Here is a 14798-nt window from a genome sequence, read left to right on the forward strand (position 1 = left end):
AATATCTTCTCTTATGGGGAGAGAGTCCCTGGCATATGTTTTCAAATGGGGGTCCGCGGGGCTAATTAATGTCAATTTGGGTGAAAAGGTTTGAGAACCAGTTGTTTAGAAGGCATGTGTGGGATCGGCCTCAGCTCTTAAAGGGACACTTCACCCTTTTTGCAAAAGAATCTATGTTTAGAAGCTTTAGATCACTTTCCTGGGGGTATTTATGTGTGTAATATGTGGTTTTAGATATTTTACATTGTAGCAGTGAGCCTGTTGTCTCTGATGTCATGGACACTGGTCTCACTACCTTCCTGGACTACAATTCCCATAATTCTTTGGTGCACTGCTCCTCCTTGTGGATAGGGGGGGAGAGCTGTCTTACTGAGACAACATGTAGTCCAGGAAGGAAGTGAGCCCAGTGTCCATGACATCAGAGACAACAGGCTCACTGCTACAATCTAAAATATCTAAAACCACATATTACACACATAAAGACCCCCAGGAAAGTGTTCTAAAGCTTCTAAATGTCATTAACATATATTTTTTTGCAAAAAGGGTGAAGTGTCCCTTTTAAAGGGTTAAGAGTAGATGTCTGCAGCCCGTAATGAGCTGGATGCTTGTCACAGCTGCATGCTGGGTATTGGAGTCTGGGGGAGCTGTTTGGGTACCAGGTTTTGGACCAGAGAGAGAGAGAGCATGGTGCTGCATGGCTATATGCTCGCTCTGGCTGTGTCTTCCCATTCATCTGAAGAGGACGGAGCTCGCTGGCTCCACATCATTGATCGCGTCTCAAGCAGATCCATATCTGGGGTATAGGGTGTAGGCTATAGGGGTGGGCAATACGGAAAACTATATGTGACCAGATTTGACTAAGAGACTGCAGCCATCGCGCAAATTACAGCTTTTCACCAGAGGAGTTTTTATTTATTTATAATATTTATTTATGAATTAATAGCACAGGCAGACTCTTCACATACTAGAGCATGTCTGAAATAAGTGTCAGAGCTGAAGTTGACATGTAAATATGAAATAAATGCCCAAACATGTAGCTATAGGTGTAATATTAGAGACCACAGAAGTGAACCTTTCAAGCCTGTTTTCTGCAAGACATTAATTAATTACTCTATAAGTCATATCTCCAAAACTGGTGGGTCAAACTGAACAACCAATATGTCAATTTGGTTGCTTTCATATGACATGAAAAAACTAAAATTAAAAAAAAAATCCAATGGCACTCTCTCAGTCAAATTTGGTCACATATCACCATATGTTTTTTTCAAGCAGTATCATGTCATAATGATATTATCACGATATGTTTTTCATGCAATTTTGTATGGTTATTTTTCAAGTTACTAATGGTACGACCACTTACAAGGTAACGCAATCTAAAACAAAAAGGAGAAAGAGACCATTCAGAGTAAAATACCTATTTTTGGCGAACGAAACTGTCATTCTACAGAAGCATATATATCAAGATATAGAACAAATCATATAGACTGCATTCACTGTATCACGATATGTACGATATCTCTGAAAAGGCATATATATATATATATATATATATATATATATATCGTGGATACATTGGGCTGTATTTTGCGTGTCTTAAGTACCAGGTCTTATTCCCTAACTTGAGTAAACTAAAGACCTGGAGGCGTGATCAATGCCATTTGGCTATTCTGAGTGGCCAAAGAGCATTGATCACGCCTCCAGGTCTTTAGTTTACTCAAGTTAGGGAATAAGACCTGGTACTTAAGACACACAAAATACAGCCCATTGTATCATCTCGACGATATTCATATCGCCACATCGCCCACCCCTAATCTGGGGTATGAAGATGGAAGAAGGGATCGCGCTGGAGCAAGCTGGGGGCCAATCAGAGGCGTTTGTCATGACGGGGTGCAGGAAGATAACGTGACGACCTTTCCCATGTCAAAACCTCGTCATCTTCCTCTTCATGGTGACCTGATGAAGACGTTTGCTCCAGTTGCCTTTCCTTCTTACTTAAGCTTTAAAACTCAAATATAACCAGATATGGATATGACCTCTTTACGAACACAATGGAAGCGGCGGGAGTCGTGTGTCAAATTAGCTGCTCCTTAACCCATTCTGAACGGGAACCCATTTTGGTGTTAGCATCTTTAGCTATTGAAAAATAGCAGATCTACAAGCTCATAGCGCGCCACCGAGTGGCGCGCTACGAGCTTGTAGGTCTGCTATTTTATGAAAAATCGAAGAACGACTGAATTTTTTTTAGAATCTGATCTCAGGTCAGAATGGGTTATAATCAGACCAGTGTGTGTCCAGTGGAAATCTCGTATGAATCTGATCTCAGGTCAGAATGGGTTAAAATACACCTGGACGCGTCTTATTGACAGCGGTGGAAAGTAACTAAGTACTGCACTCAAGTACAATTTTGAGGTGTTTGTTTGTACCTTACTTGAGCAATTCCAATTTACAATACTTTTACTTCTAACTCCACTATGGGATCCAAATATTGTATACTTTTACTAGTAGACTACAATTATGTGATAACTTTAGTTACTTTGGAGATTTTGATTATTATTAAAAAAACATGCATTATTAACCACTTCAGCCCTATAATACATTTCAGCCATTTGAAACTATAGCCAATTTGTCTAAAATCTAATTTAACATTTGTGGAGTTGGTCACCTGACCAAAAGCGGTTGACAGAAACTGGTCGACATGTTCTGTTGCCCCAACAGCGGCAGAAACAAGCCCTTTTAACCAGGCTACTTGCACACACTACAACTCGCTTACAATTCGCAAACCTGGCAACACTTCTCCGTGTTCTCATAGGCCCTCCAGGCCCGCCCCCACAGCTACTTTTCAGTCTCACAATCGGCCATCTTGCTTTTTACTTTGATGCGCGAGTGGACATTTAATGCAAATACATTAATTATAGCTCCAGCAAGCAAACACAAACACCTCAACTCCATCTCATTGTGAATAATAATTCCGAGGGGAAAAATAATTTTTGGAACGCCACTTTCACCCAGTATGAAGCTAAATGTGGAAGCCGTGTGTGTCACACCAACACTGGTGACCCAGAGAATCCTGTGCCGATTCTCAGGCATCTGGCCTGAGGCACTGCCTGCGAGTTGGCTCTGCGTGCGCTTTTTCCAACTCTCACTGATTTATCCAGCTCACACGTCAATCACAGTCAGCAGCTCTCAGCCTGCACACACACGCACGTCTGTCTTGCGCACACGCGCACACACACACACATACACACACACACACACACACACACACACACACAGAGACACACAGGAATAGGCATGCAGGCTAAGGCGAGTGGCAATTTAATGCAAATAAATTATTTATAGGTCCAGCAAGCAAATCATGATGGTCTGTAGGTCACAATCACATTCCGATTTGAGGGGTTGTGTTTTGTATGACATTTTGGCCAGTAGTTTTATATCTATCTCAGCTTTTGCCTGATAGCACACATGCTAACAGTGCTGACCACAACGTTAGCAGCATTTGATGACAGCTTGCCATAGCAACGTACAGTGTGCGCAGACCTAACGTGAGCTTCTGGGACAGAAACTTGCGTTTTCATGACAGCAGCAGCTGCTGCACCCTGTGATAGATACTGTGCTAAAGATGCTAAAGCAACACAAAACAACATCCACACGCAAAACAAACCAGGGACCAGGGTTGCCACATATCGTGGATGTGAGAGTGAAACAAGCAACCAGGTCTATAAAAATGTTAATAGGCCAGTTCAAAGTAGGTAAATCAGAAATGGTCCGGAAATTAGTCTTAAAATAATCAATTATAGTGTTGACTGTCACACTTTGTTGTCTAATGTTGTTTCAGAGCAGTGGAACTCAAACATTTCCATGTCAAGGACTACCAATAGATAAACAAGTCCAAAGTAGCTTATAATGATCAGACTTGGCAACACTGTCTCTAGGTTGAACGTTCGACTTTACAAGCTCACACATATGAAATATGTTTTTTTGAATCTTCAAACTGAGACATATTTGATGATAATACTGTTAGCACAGTCATCATACTCCAAGAGCATACAAATGGAACCAAATGGACCCTGATTTTCCCAGAGAGCAAATGGTATCAAATGGGGGTCTGTGGCCTAATGCATTTCAAACTGGGGCTTCTTGGTATTATATTCTCTGCATATCTTATCAACTTGGGGTGAATATTTCACCACAATACTTTACTGAATATTTCACAAGAATATAACACAAGAGTCAAATGTACGGTCAAATGTAATCACAATATAGGCTACAGATGTAAATATTTATGACACAGTAAAATGTCGAAAATTAGTGCTATCCCCCCCCCCACACACACACACACACACACGACAGGCAAGGCTGTTGTTTGCATCGTTAGCAGGCAGCAGCTACCTTGCCACTGCTCTCTGTGACTGTAGTTGTTTCACCATGTTTGCGTATTTATGAGAAATAAAAAACACTTTCTGTTATTATAATAATTTATAACCCATCCGTTACTACATGTGCAGGGCACACTACTGAGTTTAAAAACACAGCTGAAACATGAAGTGGAGTCTGTCAACTCGCAATTTCCTTCTTCCCATATTGTGCTGCAATGTCACTAGGATTCGCCGGCCAAAGGCCGGCGAAATTCTAGTATTTATATATTTGAAAACTTGGAAAAGGGGACATTCTGCATAGTGAGTATACTTTCTACTGTTGGTACTTTTTAAGTACATTTTGAATGCCGGACCTTTACTTGTAACAGAGTATTTCCAGCTGCACTGATATCACTGCTTGTGGATGCCCGTGGATGGGAAATAAGATTTAACCCATTCTGACCTGAGATCAGATTCATACGAGGTTTCCACTGGACACACACACACTGGTCTGATGAACCCATTCTGACCTGAGATCAGATTCTAAAAATGTCAGTCGTTCTTCGATTTTTCCAAAAATAGCAGACCTACAAGCTCGTAGCGCGCCACTCGGTGGCGCGCTACGAGCTTGTAGATCTGCTATTTTTCAATAGCTAAAGCATAACATGATGCTAACACCAGAATGGGTTCCCGGTCAGAATGGGTTAAAAGGCTATGGAAGCGTGGATGAAACTATATGAAAGCACAGATGATGTGCAATAAAGTTGTGTCGGATCAGTCTGTGCATCCCGTCTGCTGCCTCGTGTGTTGTGACTGTCGCAGCGTCGCTGGCTGCTGATGCATAGTTAAAGAGCGTCATAAGCATGCGCCCTTCCTGCGCTGGAAGTAGCAGATCTACAAGTTAACTATACCCGTCGCAATGCACAGCGCTTTGGGCTTGTACATCTGTGTTTTTCCCGCAGTGTAGTTGAATTACATCGATTCACAACTTTAGGACCACTAGGCCTACTACTATTCGGTGAAATTCTCCGGCTTATTTGAGCCGAAACCGAATAGGCCGAAAATATTTTTTTTGCCATTTTCGGCCGAATATTTTCGGTGGCCGAATTTTCGGTGCATCCCTAGTTAATGTCCTCCATAGAGAACAGCTCTGTACAGCTTGGCCCTCCATAGAGGAGGACATTAAGAACGGATGTCCTCCATAGAAATCCTGGTCACTAAACTGCCTCCCCCTGGCCAGCGGGGGCGCCTGATGGAGGGGAAAGGAACTGGTTGGAATAACGTGTTCCTTCCACGCGCTACGACCAACCAGGGAAACTCCCCCCTGTCCGGTGTAAAATAAATAAAAATGTCCTCCATAGAGAACAGCTCTGTACAGCGCGGCTCTGTTCTTAATGTCCTCCAACAGGGGACACCGTTTCTTCAAAAGTAGACTTTCAGGTCAACGGCCCGCTCGCCGCTAAGCAGGACGACAAGCGAGCGCCGCCGCCGTCGGCGAGCACCGCCGCCGCGGCGAAGAAGAAGAAAGACGCAATCATCATCGAGGAGGAGGAGCAGACCACGCACAAACAAAGGAAGAGCGTCCAGCAAGCCGCCGCCGTCGAGCAACCAAAGAGCTCTCCGCCGCTGAAAGCACCGGCCGGAACCGATCGGAACGGTGAACCGTACAAAGATGGCGACGCAAAGGACGCAAAGCAGGCGTCAAACGTCAGAGTCGCCACCGCCGACCAAACCAAGAAGACGGCCGCCGACACCAAAGCAAACGGTGTCGTCGTGGCGACGAGCGCCACGAAGACTCACGAGTCGACCCAGCAGAGCCTCGTCAGAGAAGACGTGATGAAGGTCACCACGACCCTGACCCGGAGCGAGGTGACCACCGTGGTGAACGTCTCCTCCAGACCCGTCCTGGCGCCGCTGTCCATCGGACAGCCGTCCGCCGTGACGCCCGTCATCAAACTGGAGCCGGCCGACGGGAAGGACGCCTGTGACGAGGTGCAGTCCATGGAGGTCAGGTCAGTGACGGTAGAGAGTGATTGGTTGATTGATTGATTGGTTGATTGGTTGATTGACTGATTGATTGATTGAATACTTTATAGTCAGATGTAAGTTCATATGTTTCATGTAGTTCATTCATTGTTAGTCAATGTAAGAAGCACGAGGTACAGTCGGACTTTACGGCTAAAAGGACATCACAGACAAAAGTTGCTGTTTATTATCCAATTGATCACACCTGATCACCCCCCCCCCCCCCAACAGGCACTGATCTAGTATCCTTAGTTTAAACCCTGTTTAACTTTAATGCTGTTTCAGTCCAGTCGGAATTTAAAAAAATGTCTTCTAAAATCATCGATCTAAAATCGATTTTCGTGTTTCTACATCGGTGGTAATCAATATTTCATGTCAAGGATGTAATTGGCCGCCGACCCCCATCTGAGAATATGTTGTTCCAGGGACCAAAGATTTGAGTAAAAAAACGTTCGCTCTGAAAGAATATATATTTGCGCCACATTTTCGTGATTCTTCAAAACAAATTCAATAGCTAAAGTATACAGTAAAACCCTGACTAACTTTAATACCGTTTCAGCCCAGCCTCCAAAGAGGAGCTCATATCCATAAAACCCTGACTAACTTTAATGCCGTTTCAGCCCAGCCTCCAAAGAGGAGCTCATATCCATAAAACCCTGACTAACTTTAATACCGTTTCAGCCCAGCCTCCAAAGAGGAGCTCATATCCATAAAACCCTGACTAACTTTAATACCGTTTCAGCCCAGCCTCCAAAGAGGAGCTCATATCCATAAAACCCTGACTAACTTTAATACCGTTTCAGCCCAGCCTCCAAAGAGGAGCTCATATCCATAAAACCCTGACTAACTTTAATACCGTTTCAGCCCAGCCTCCAAAGAGGAGCTCATATCCATAAAACCCTGACTAACTTTAATACCGTTTCAGCCCAGCCTCCAAAGAGGAGCTCATAAAACCCTGACTAACTTTAATACCGTTTCAGCCCAGCCTCCAAAGAGCAGCTCATATCCATAAAACCCTGACTAACTTTAATGCCGTTTCAGCCCAGCCGATCTCATATCCATAAAACCCTGACTAACTTTAATGCCGTTTCAGCCCAGCCGAGCTCATATCCATAAAACCCTGACTAACTTTAATGCCGTTTCAGCCCAGCCGAGCTCATATCCATCCCAGAGTTCTCGCCCATCAATGAGGTCCAGAACAGCATCAGCAACGCGCGCGCCCTCGAAGACCTCCTGGACCTGACGGGCAGCGCCACCACGGGCCCCAAAGGCTCCTCCTCCACCTCCTCCTCCGATGGCTCCCCCACAGCGCAGGCGCAGACGCAGGGCGACTGCAACAAGAACCTGATCGGAGGCGTCTGCAGTCCCATGACGGATTCAAAGCTCATCCAGATGCCGCCGCCGCCCTCGTCCAATAAACTCAGCGTGCAGTAAAAACACACCACGTGGGGCTGTATTTTGCGTGTCTTTTAAGTACCAGGTCTTATTCCCTAACTTGAGTATAAACTAAAGACCTGGAGGTCTTTTCTATTCTGAGTGGCCAAAGAGCATTATCGATCACGCCTCCAGGTCTTTAGTTTACTCAAGTTATAGGTAATAAGACCTGGTACTTAAGACACGCAAAATACAGCCCCATGTCTCTCTCTCTCTCTCTCCCTTCGAGATGGTCCTTTCTGTCTGTCTCCCATCTCTCTCTGTCTTATTGTCCTCTCCGTTGCTCCTCTCACGCGTTATTTTAAGATATGTGCACAGTATTGTGTCTGAATCTAGGTCAGTGCTTCTCCTGTGTGTGTGTGTGTGTGTGTGTGTGTGTGTGTGTGTGTGTGTGTGTGTGTGTTTAAATTTGCTTTGTTGAATTACTACTGAAATGATCATAATAATGAGTGTACGGCCTCTTTTCGCTTTTCCTAATAATTCAAGTAAATTTGACCTGAAAGGTCAGTGACTTGCACAGTGACTGTACGAATGTAACCAAATGGACCCGTAGAGGTCAAATTGTTTACATATCTACATGATATACTCTGAGTCACAAATGGAACAATTAACCGAGTCCTCCTACTGTACTGTATAGATAGTACAGGAGGTGTACAGGCGATGGCTGAAGATATTAACCCATTCTGACCTGAGATCAGATTCTAAAATTGTCTTCTAAATCCTGACAGTTTTCTGAAGAAGCTATGTTTCTATCTCAGTCGTTCTTCACAAGCTCGTAGATCTGCTATTTTTCAATAGCTAAATTATAACATAATGCTAACACCAAAAGTGGTTCCCGCCCCAAAATGGGTTAAAAGAGCACCTCACCCGTTTTCAATCTTATCTTCAATGAATTGGTCTGACCACAGATTTTAATCATCAAAACTCAAATCATAAACACTGTAATACAGGGATAGGGATTTACGTTCATATATTATATTCGATAGGCATTAACATTCTTGCACAAATGTACACATTATATCTTGGTTTTATGATACTTAAATTATGAATGTATTGTCAAGCAGAAAGTAGTCGTTTGTGTGTGTGTGTGTGTGGTGTGTGTGTGTGTGTGTGTGTGTGTGTGTGTGTGTGTGTGTGTGTGTGCGCACGCGCGCGCAATAGGAGAGATTGAGCAGGGAGTTTGTAGCCCAATTAAGCCTTTAAATGAAATACCAAGTGCTGTGGATTCAAGAAGTATAACCATTTCCTATTTATATTTATCAGTCTTACTTTTCAATCCCTTCAAATCTACCATTAATCTCCCGATAAGGACGTTACGATCTGTTGTGACAGCATGTTGTGTGCGTGCATGCATTGACGAACCCCATCCAGCCCTGAGTTCTTTCAATTTGTCTGGCATAGTGGAGGAAAACAATGGGATAATGGCATCTTAAAATACCTTTAGAGCAGACACAACAACAGACTGATTCTAGCTGGAGGCATGCACTGTAGTAGGCTAGGCTCCATGCACATCATACGCCATAGTGTACAGTGGTTCTTAAACATTTTAAATGGACCCTTGTGGGTCCATTTGGTTCCATTTGTACACTCTCAGAGTTACGGTGCCATTTGAAACCCACTCAAGGCACACTTTGAGACCCACACTGGTGTCGCAGAGTGTTTCCAGTGAGCCAACTTGATTATTATGCACAATAGCAGCACCCTAGTCTCTCGAAACATGTAGACTGTTGACTCACGTCAATAAAAGGTCGCTGTTTTTCCTTTGTTTTGCCAAATTGGTTATCACCCTGACTCTGTTTGACCAGAACCTTCATTGGTATCATCCTTAGTAACACCTGTGAAGGACAAATGAAATGTGCATAGAGCCTTGCAGGGAAGAATTACAAAGACTTTTGCTCCCAATGAATGTATAGAGAAACTGGTCATGCATTATTCACTTTCCATCGAGCTCATTCCTTTTAGTCTTGGCTATCTATACCTTTAAGGACTTTTTGCTATATTTACCAATAGGCTTCATAAAGTGAAGATAATATTATAGGACCTTTTCAATCGGTGTTAATATTTGTCATGTCATATTCTTTCTCTCCTCACTTCAACGTTGAGCATTTTGTGGTGAAGAGAAAAACCCCACCCTTATTTTCTTATCCCCGTATTTGAGATTGTTGATCAGGTTTGTTCGACTACTTGATTGTTGTCATGGCCGTGCATTGAGAAGCGTATTTCTCCTGTGTCATTTCCTGATGTAATATGCCGGATGAAGTTTTATTTTATTTTATTGTGTGACAAATTTGAACTATGTTTTTTTTTTTCTTCCATGTTTTCCTCTGGCTGTGGACACCTCGACCTCGTTATGAATGTACAGATGTAGCAAATACTGGACAACTCACCCACCTGTGCGTGCCCGTTTTTCCTCCCGGAATTTTCCCTAGTGAGGGGGATAACTTTGTAATATGCTATTGGCTGTTTGTATTCTTTTTGGAAAAATATAAAAAGATACTCCTGTGGAAACAATTTAGTATTATTTAGTATATGTCAGGTTTTGCACACTCAAATGGTACCTCGTCAACTTCTGTGAACAGATTTCGCTGTAGTAGCTTTTCATAAATTATATTTGTACTTAGGCTGTCTGCTGTCATGAAAGTTTATAGTTTATAGTCCATCCGTCTGCTGTCCAGCCTCTCCCACCCCTCACTGGGGAAGATTCTGGGAGGAAAACAGAAACGGGGTGAGTTGTCTTGTTACCGATGTAGCCATTGTAGAAATGCCGTTTTATTTTCTATCTGTGTGCAGCACACACAGACGCTGCAGGGAAAAGAGGTTATGTTCTGCTCTGAGTCAGTCTGGTAGGGAGACCTTAATTAGCAGGGAGTTTATAAGAAAATCATTTGCATCTATACTTTAAATATTGTTCACAAAACTTAACAAAAGGACTGGAAGGATACAGCATGAGAGGAAATGTCTACAGCGGCTATTGGACACTATATACAGTACTACTACTGTAAGCAAAAAGTAAAAACAGTATCAATAGGCCTACCGCAATATTTAAATACTGTTCGGAATACAATGTGCACTTGAGTAAAAGTACAACGGTATTGGCTTCAAAATGTACTTAAAGTTCCAAAAGTAAATGTAGACTGTACTGTACTCATAGTGCAGATGTATAATTATCTTTTGAAAATGGCAGATCTACAAGATCACGATGTGTCGCATCGCGGTACATCGTGAGCTTGTAGATCGGCTGTCTTCGAATGGACGGAATGTATACAGGGAATGCAGTGGTTAATGTTTTGTAATAATTAATACTCAAAATCTACAAAGCAACTCGTAACTAAAGTTTACAAACAAATGCAGTAAAAGTACAATATGTGCCTCTAAAATGTAGGATAATGGAGTAGAACTAAAAGTATTGGAAATTGAAATTACAAAATGTACAAAAAGTACAAATGCCACAATTTTGGAGATTTGGACTGAAGTATACAGTACTTAAGTGGTTACTTACTGTACTTTTCCACCACTGCTCTGTGTAAGTCTGTCCTGCTTGGGACAGTATGGAACTGGAGCATGTGTATCGACAGCGGTGGCCGAACGGTTTGCGGAGCGGTCTTGATATCGGAAGGTCGCTATAGTTCGTATCCCCGGACCGGCACGTTAAAATTACCACCGCTGGAGTGCCCTTGGAATAAGGCATTGAACCTCTACCGTGAAATGTTCTATGAGCAGGGCCTGGCTGTAAACAAGTTCTTGAGCTTAGTCCAGTTACCCTGGGTAAACAAAGTACCTTTCCTTTCCTTTTTGTGTGCCTCAAATGACTGAAGCCACTGCTCTGTGTAAGTCTGTCCTGCTTGGGACAGTATGGATCTGGAGCATGTGTGCCTCAGATGACTGAAGCCACTGCTCTGTGTAACAGTCTGTCCTGCTTGGGACAGTATGGAACTGGAGCATGTGTGCCTCAAATCATGACTGAAGCCACTGCTCTGTGTAAGTGTCCTGCTTGGGACAGTATGGAACTGGAGCATGTGTGCCTCAGATGACTGAAGCCACTGCTATGTGTAAGTCTGTCCCGCTTGGGACAGTATGGAACTGGAGCATGTGTGCCTCAAATCATGACTGAAGCCAGTGCTCTGTGTAAGTCTGTCCTGCTTGGGACGATGGAACTGGAGCATGTGTGCCTCAAATCATGACTGAAGCCACTGCTCTGTGTAAGTCTGTCCTGCTTGGGACAGTATGGAACTGGAGCATGTGTGCCTCAAATCATGACTGAAGCCACTGCTCTGTGTAAGTCTGTCCTGCTTTGGGACAGTATGGACCTGGAGCATGTGTGCCTCAAATGACTGAAGCCACTGCTCTGTGTAAGTCTGTCCTGCTTGGGACAGTATGGAACTGGAGCATGTGTGCCTCAAATCATGACTGAAGCCAGTGCTCTGTGTAAGTCTGTCCTGCTTGGGACAGTATGGAATTGGAGCATGTGTGCCTCAAATGACTGAAGCCACTGCTCTGTGTAACAGTCTGTCCTGCTTGGGACAGTATGGAATTGGAGCATGTGTGCCTCAAATGACTGAAGCCACTGCTCTGTGTAAGTCTGTCCTGCTTGGGACAGTATGGACCTGGAGCATGTGTGCCTCAAATCATGACTGAAGCCAGTTTCACAATGCACCGTCACCATCACCAGGGAAGTGCACACAAAGGGGGCTTCATTCAGCCCCTGTCCTTTTACCCGCCTGTTAAAAACACCTGCCCTTTCCAGACCACGAATGCAGCGTTTACTATATGGTTAAAGAAATGCACATGCCCCTCCTTTCCATGCCATATCCCGGAAGGCAACATTGAGTCTCCTGAACTTGAACGCAGCATTTTGCGTTGAACAATTTTATTTTTGAAATTCATGTCGTATACACCATGCATCTCTCCACTATAGCTGAAAGAGTGCTGGGTTGCGCCCCGGAAATAAGCTGACCTACAAGCTGTCAACGCGTTGCGCGCTGTGACGCGTTGTGAGCTTGTAGATCTGCTGTTTTCGCTTCCAAAAGTGCCCTCTTGCGGGATTTCATCCCCTGCCACACTCTGCACGTCCCTGACTATCATTAACCCTTGCACCACCCTTTACATGGTAAATACATAGCCCATACTGTGACAACTTAACCCATTCTGACCTGAGATCAGATTCATACGAGGTTTCCACTGGACACACACTGGTCTGATGAACCCATTCTGACCTGAGATCCGATTCTAAAAATGTCAGTCGTTCTTCGAATTTTTCAAAAATAGCAGATCTACAAGCTCGTATCGCGCCATTCGGTGGCGCGATATGAGCTTGTAGATCTGCTATTTTTCAATAGGTAAAGCATAACATGATGCTAACACCAAAATGGGTGCCCGGTCAGAATGGGTTAAAACAATTAAGGCACATGCAACACCAAGTAACCCAACTTTTGAAGTTTCTGCTGTATAAGAATATACCCTTAGCATAAAGATAGAGGCTTTTTGAGTTGTCTTTAAAAAAAAAAGAAATAAGGAACTAGCCATATAGCGATCTACAGTAAACTATGGATTTGGATTATACTTTCTTTGCATTATGAGAAAATGCCTGTTAGTGCTTAAAAACAGTTTTAGGATAAGTGTTTTAAGGCTATATGTAGACAATTAGGCTAAAAGACTAAAGTATTTATGTTAATACAAACGACACAATTCAAAAGATAAGCTATTGCAGTCAACTTAAATATGTAATAATATGATGTAACTATACTGCGGACCGTGTGCATGCATAGCATGGTCATATGGGATGAATATCTGTATCAATAAAATGTTAAACTGCTAAATTTGTCTTGTGTTCATTATATTAAATTCAAGGAGTTTACTTGTATTTTGGGAACAAGAATTTAAACAAGGATAGGTTACGTGTCCTTCCGTTCAAGTGGGGTCATATTAAGTCCCCTAAACTATAATAATATCAGTGGGATAAAAGATGTATTTAATCAGTCAAAGTGCTAATAGTTCACTTGAAATACTTGTTCTGTGCATTTTAAAAAAGAAAAGAAAAATAAGACAAAATCTACATGGTCTGTTGTTGCCACCTTGTGGCTGAATATTATGCATAAATGTGTGGTCCTGAATCCCAAGTATTTGACTGAAGCTGTCCACTATTATGAGTGGCCAAAGTCTCTGGAGCCACAATAAAGGTGTTGTAGGTTTAGCTGCTGCCATAAGAATCGTTTTTGTAGCTATTTGTTCATTTGTCATCCGGACCGGTGACGTATTCTGGCAGTGTTTATCAGTGCGTCACTGCTGTGACACACTGATACATTATTTTGAATAGTTTTCACTTTTCATTTAGTTTTAGTCACTTGGAATGTTTTAGTGTTAGTTTAGTATTAGTCGACAAACGATCTACAGTTGATTTAGTCGACTAAAATGTATTTTGGCGGCCGGGCCTTGATGCCATGGTGATGGCTGATTTTACACTGGGTGAGCAGTTTTTACTAAACTAAACTACACTAAACTTCTTTGCTTGTGTCTTAATGCTCTTAAAAGCACTTTGTATGCCATTGATGTTCTCTACTATGCATTTTCTTCACCTGTATGTGTGTTAAAAACACATACAGACAACTTCAACTTCATTATTATGCATCTATACTACTAGGCTACTATATTATACACTGTGTGTAATATTTATACACATTCCACACAGCTGCATGTGAAATTAATTGATGCATAACTACAGTATATTATAGTATAGGCATCAGCTAGTGCATCATAACAATGTCCTGACTCCAGACATTGAACCTTTTGATGGTTTGATGTATTATTGCTCACATGCAGACTATAGCCTCCAGGTTCCATCCAGGTGGTAGACCACATTGCCCATTGGTCCCACAGTAAGCTGTTACCTGTCCTGTCCTAAACGTTACATGCAGACTATAGCCTCCAGGTTCCATCCAGGTGGTAGACCACATTGCCCATTGGTCCCACAGTGAGTAAGCTGTTACC

The 14798-nt window shown here is 42.9% G+C and overlaps 1 protein-coding gene across 1 annotated transcript in view; it reads left to right on the top strand.

Moving 5' to 3' along the window:
* The window catches only part of map7d2a (MAP7 domain containing 2a), a gene marked incomplete at both ends in the record, with an annotated part of 57091 nt that extends 49277 nt beyond the window's left edge, over positions 1-7814 (top strand). The window contains 2 exons of the mRNA XM_080781208.1: positions 5764-6367; positions 7526-7814. Of these exons, the coding sequence (XP_080637334.1) occupies positions 5764-6367; positions 7526-7814 (893 nt within the window). The remainder of the gene's footprint in view (positions 1-5763; positions 6368-7525) is intronic.
* Positions 7815-14798: the final 6984 nt, after the last annotated feature.

The sequence above is a fragment of the Protomyctophum bolini genome (assembly GCF_963924005.1).
Source record: "Protomyctophum bolini genome assembly, chromosome: 13".
Taxonomy (NCBI): Eukaryota; Metazoa; Chordata; class Actinopteri; order Myctophiformes; family Myctophidae; genus Protomyctophum; species Protomyctophum bolini.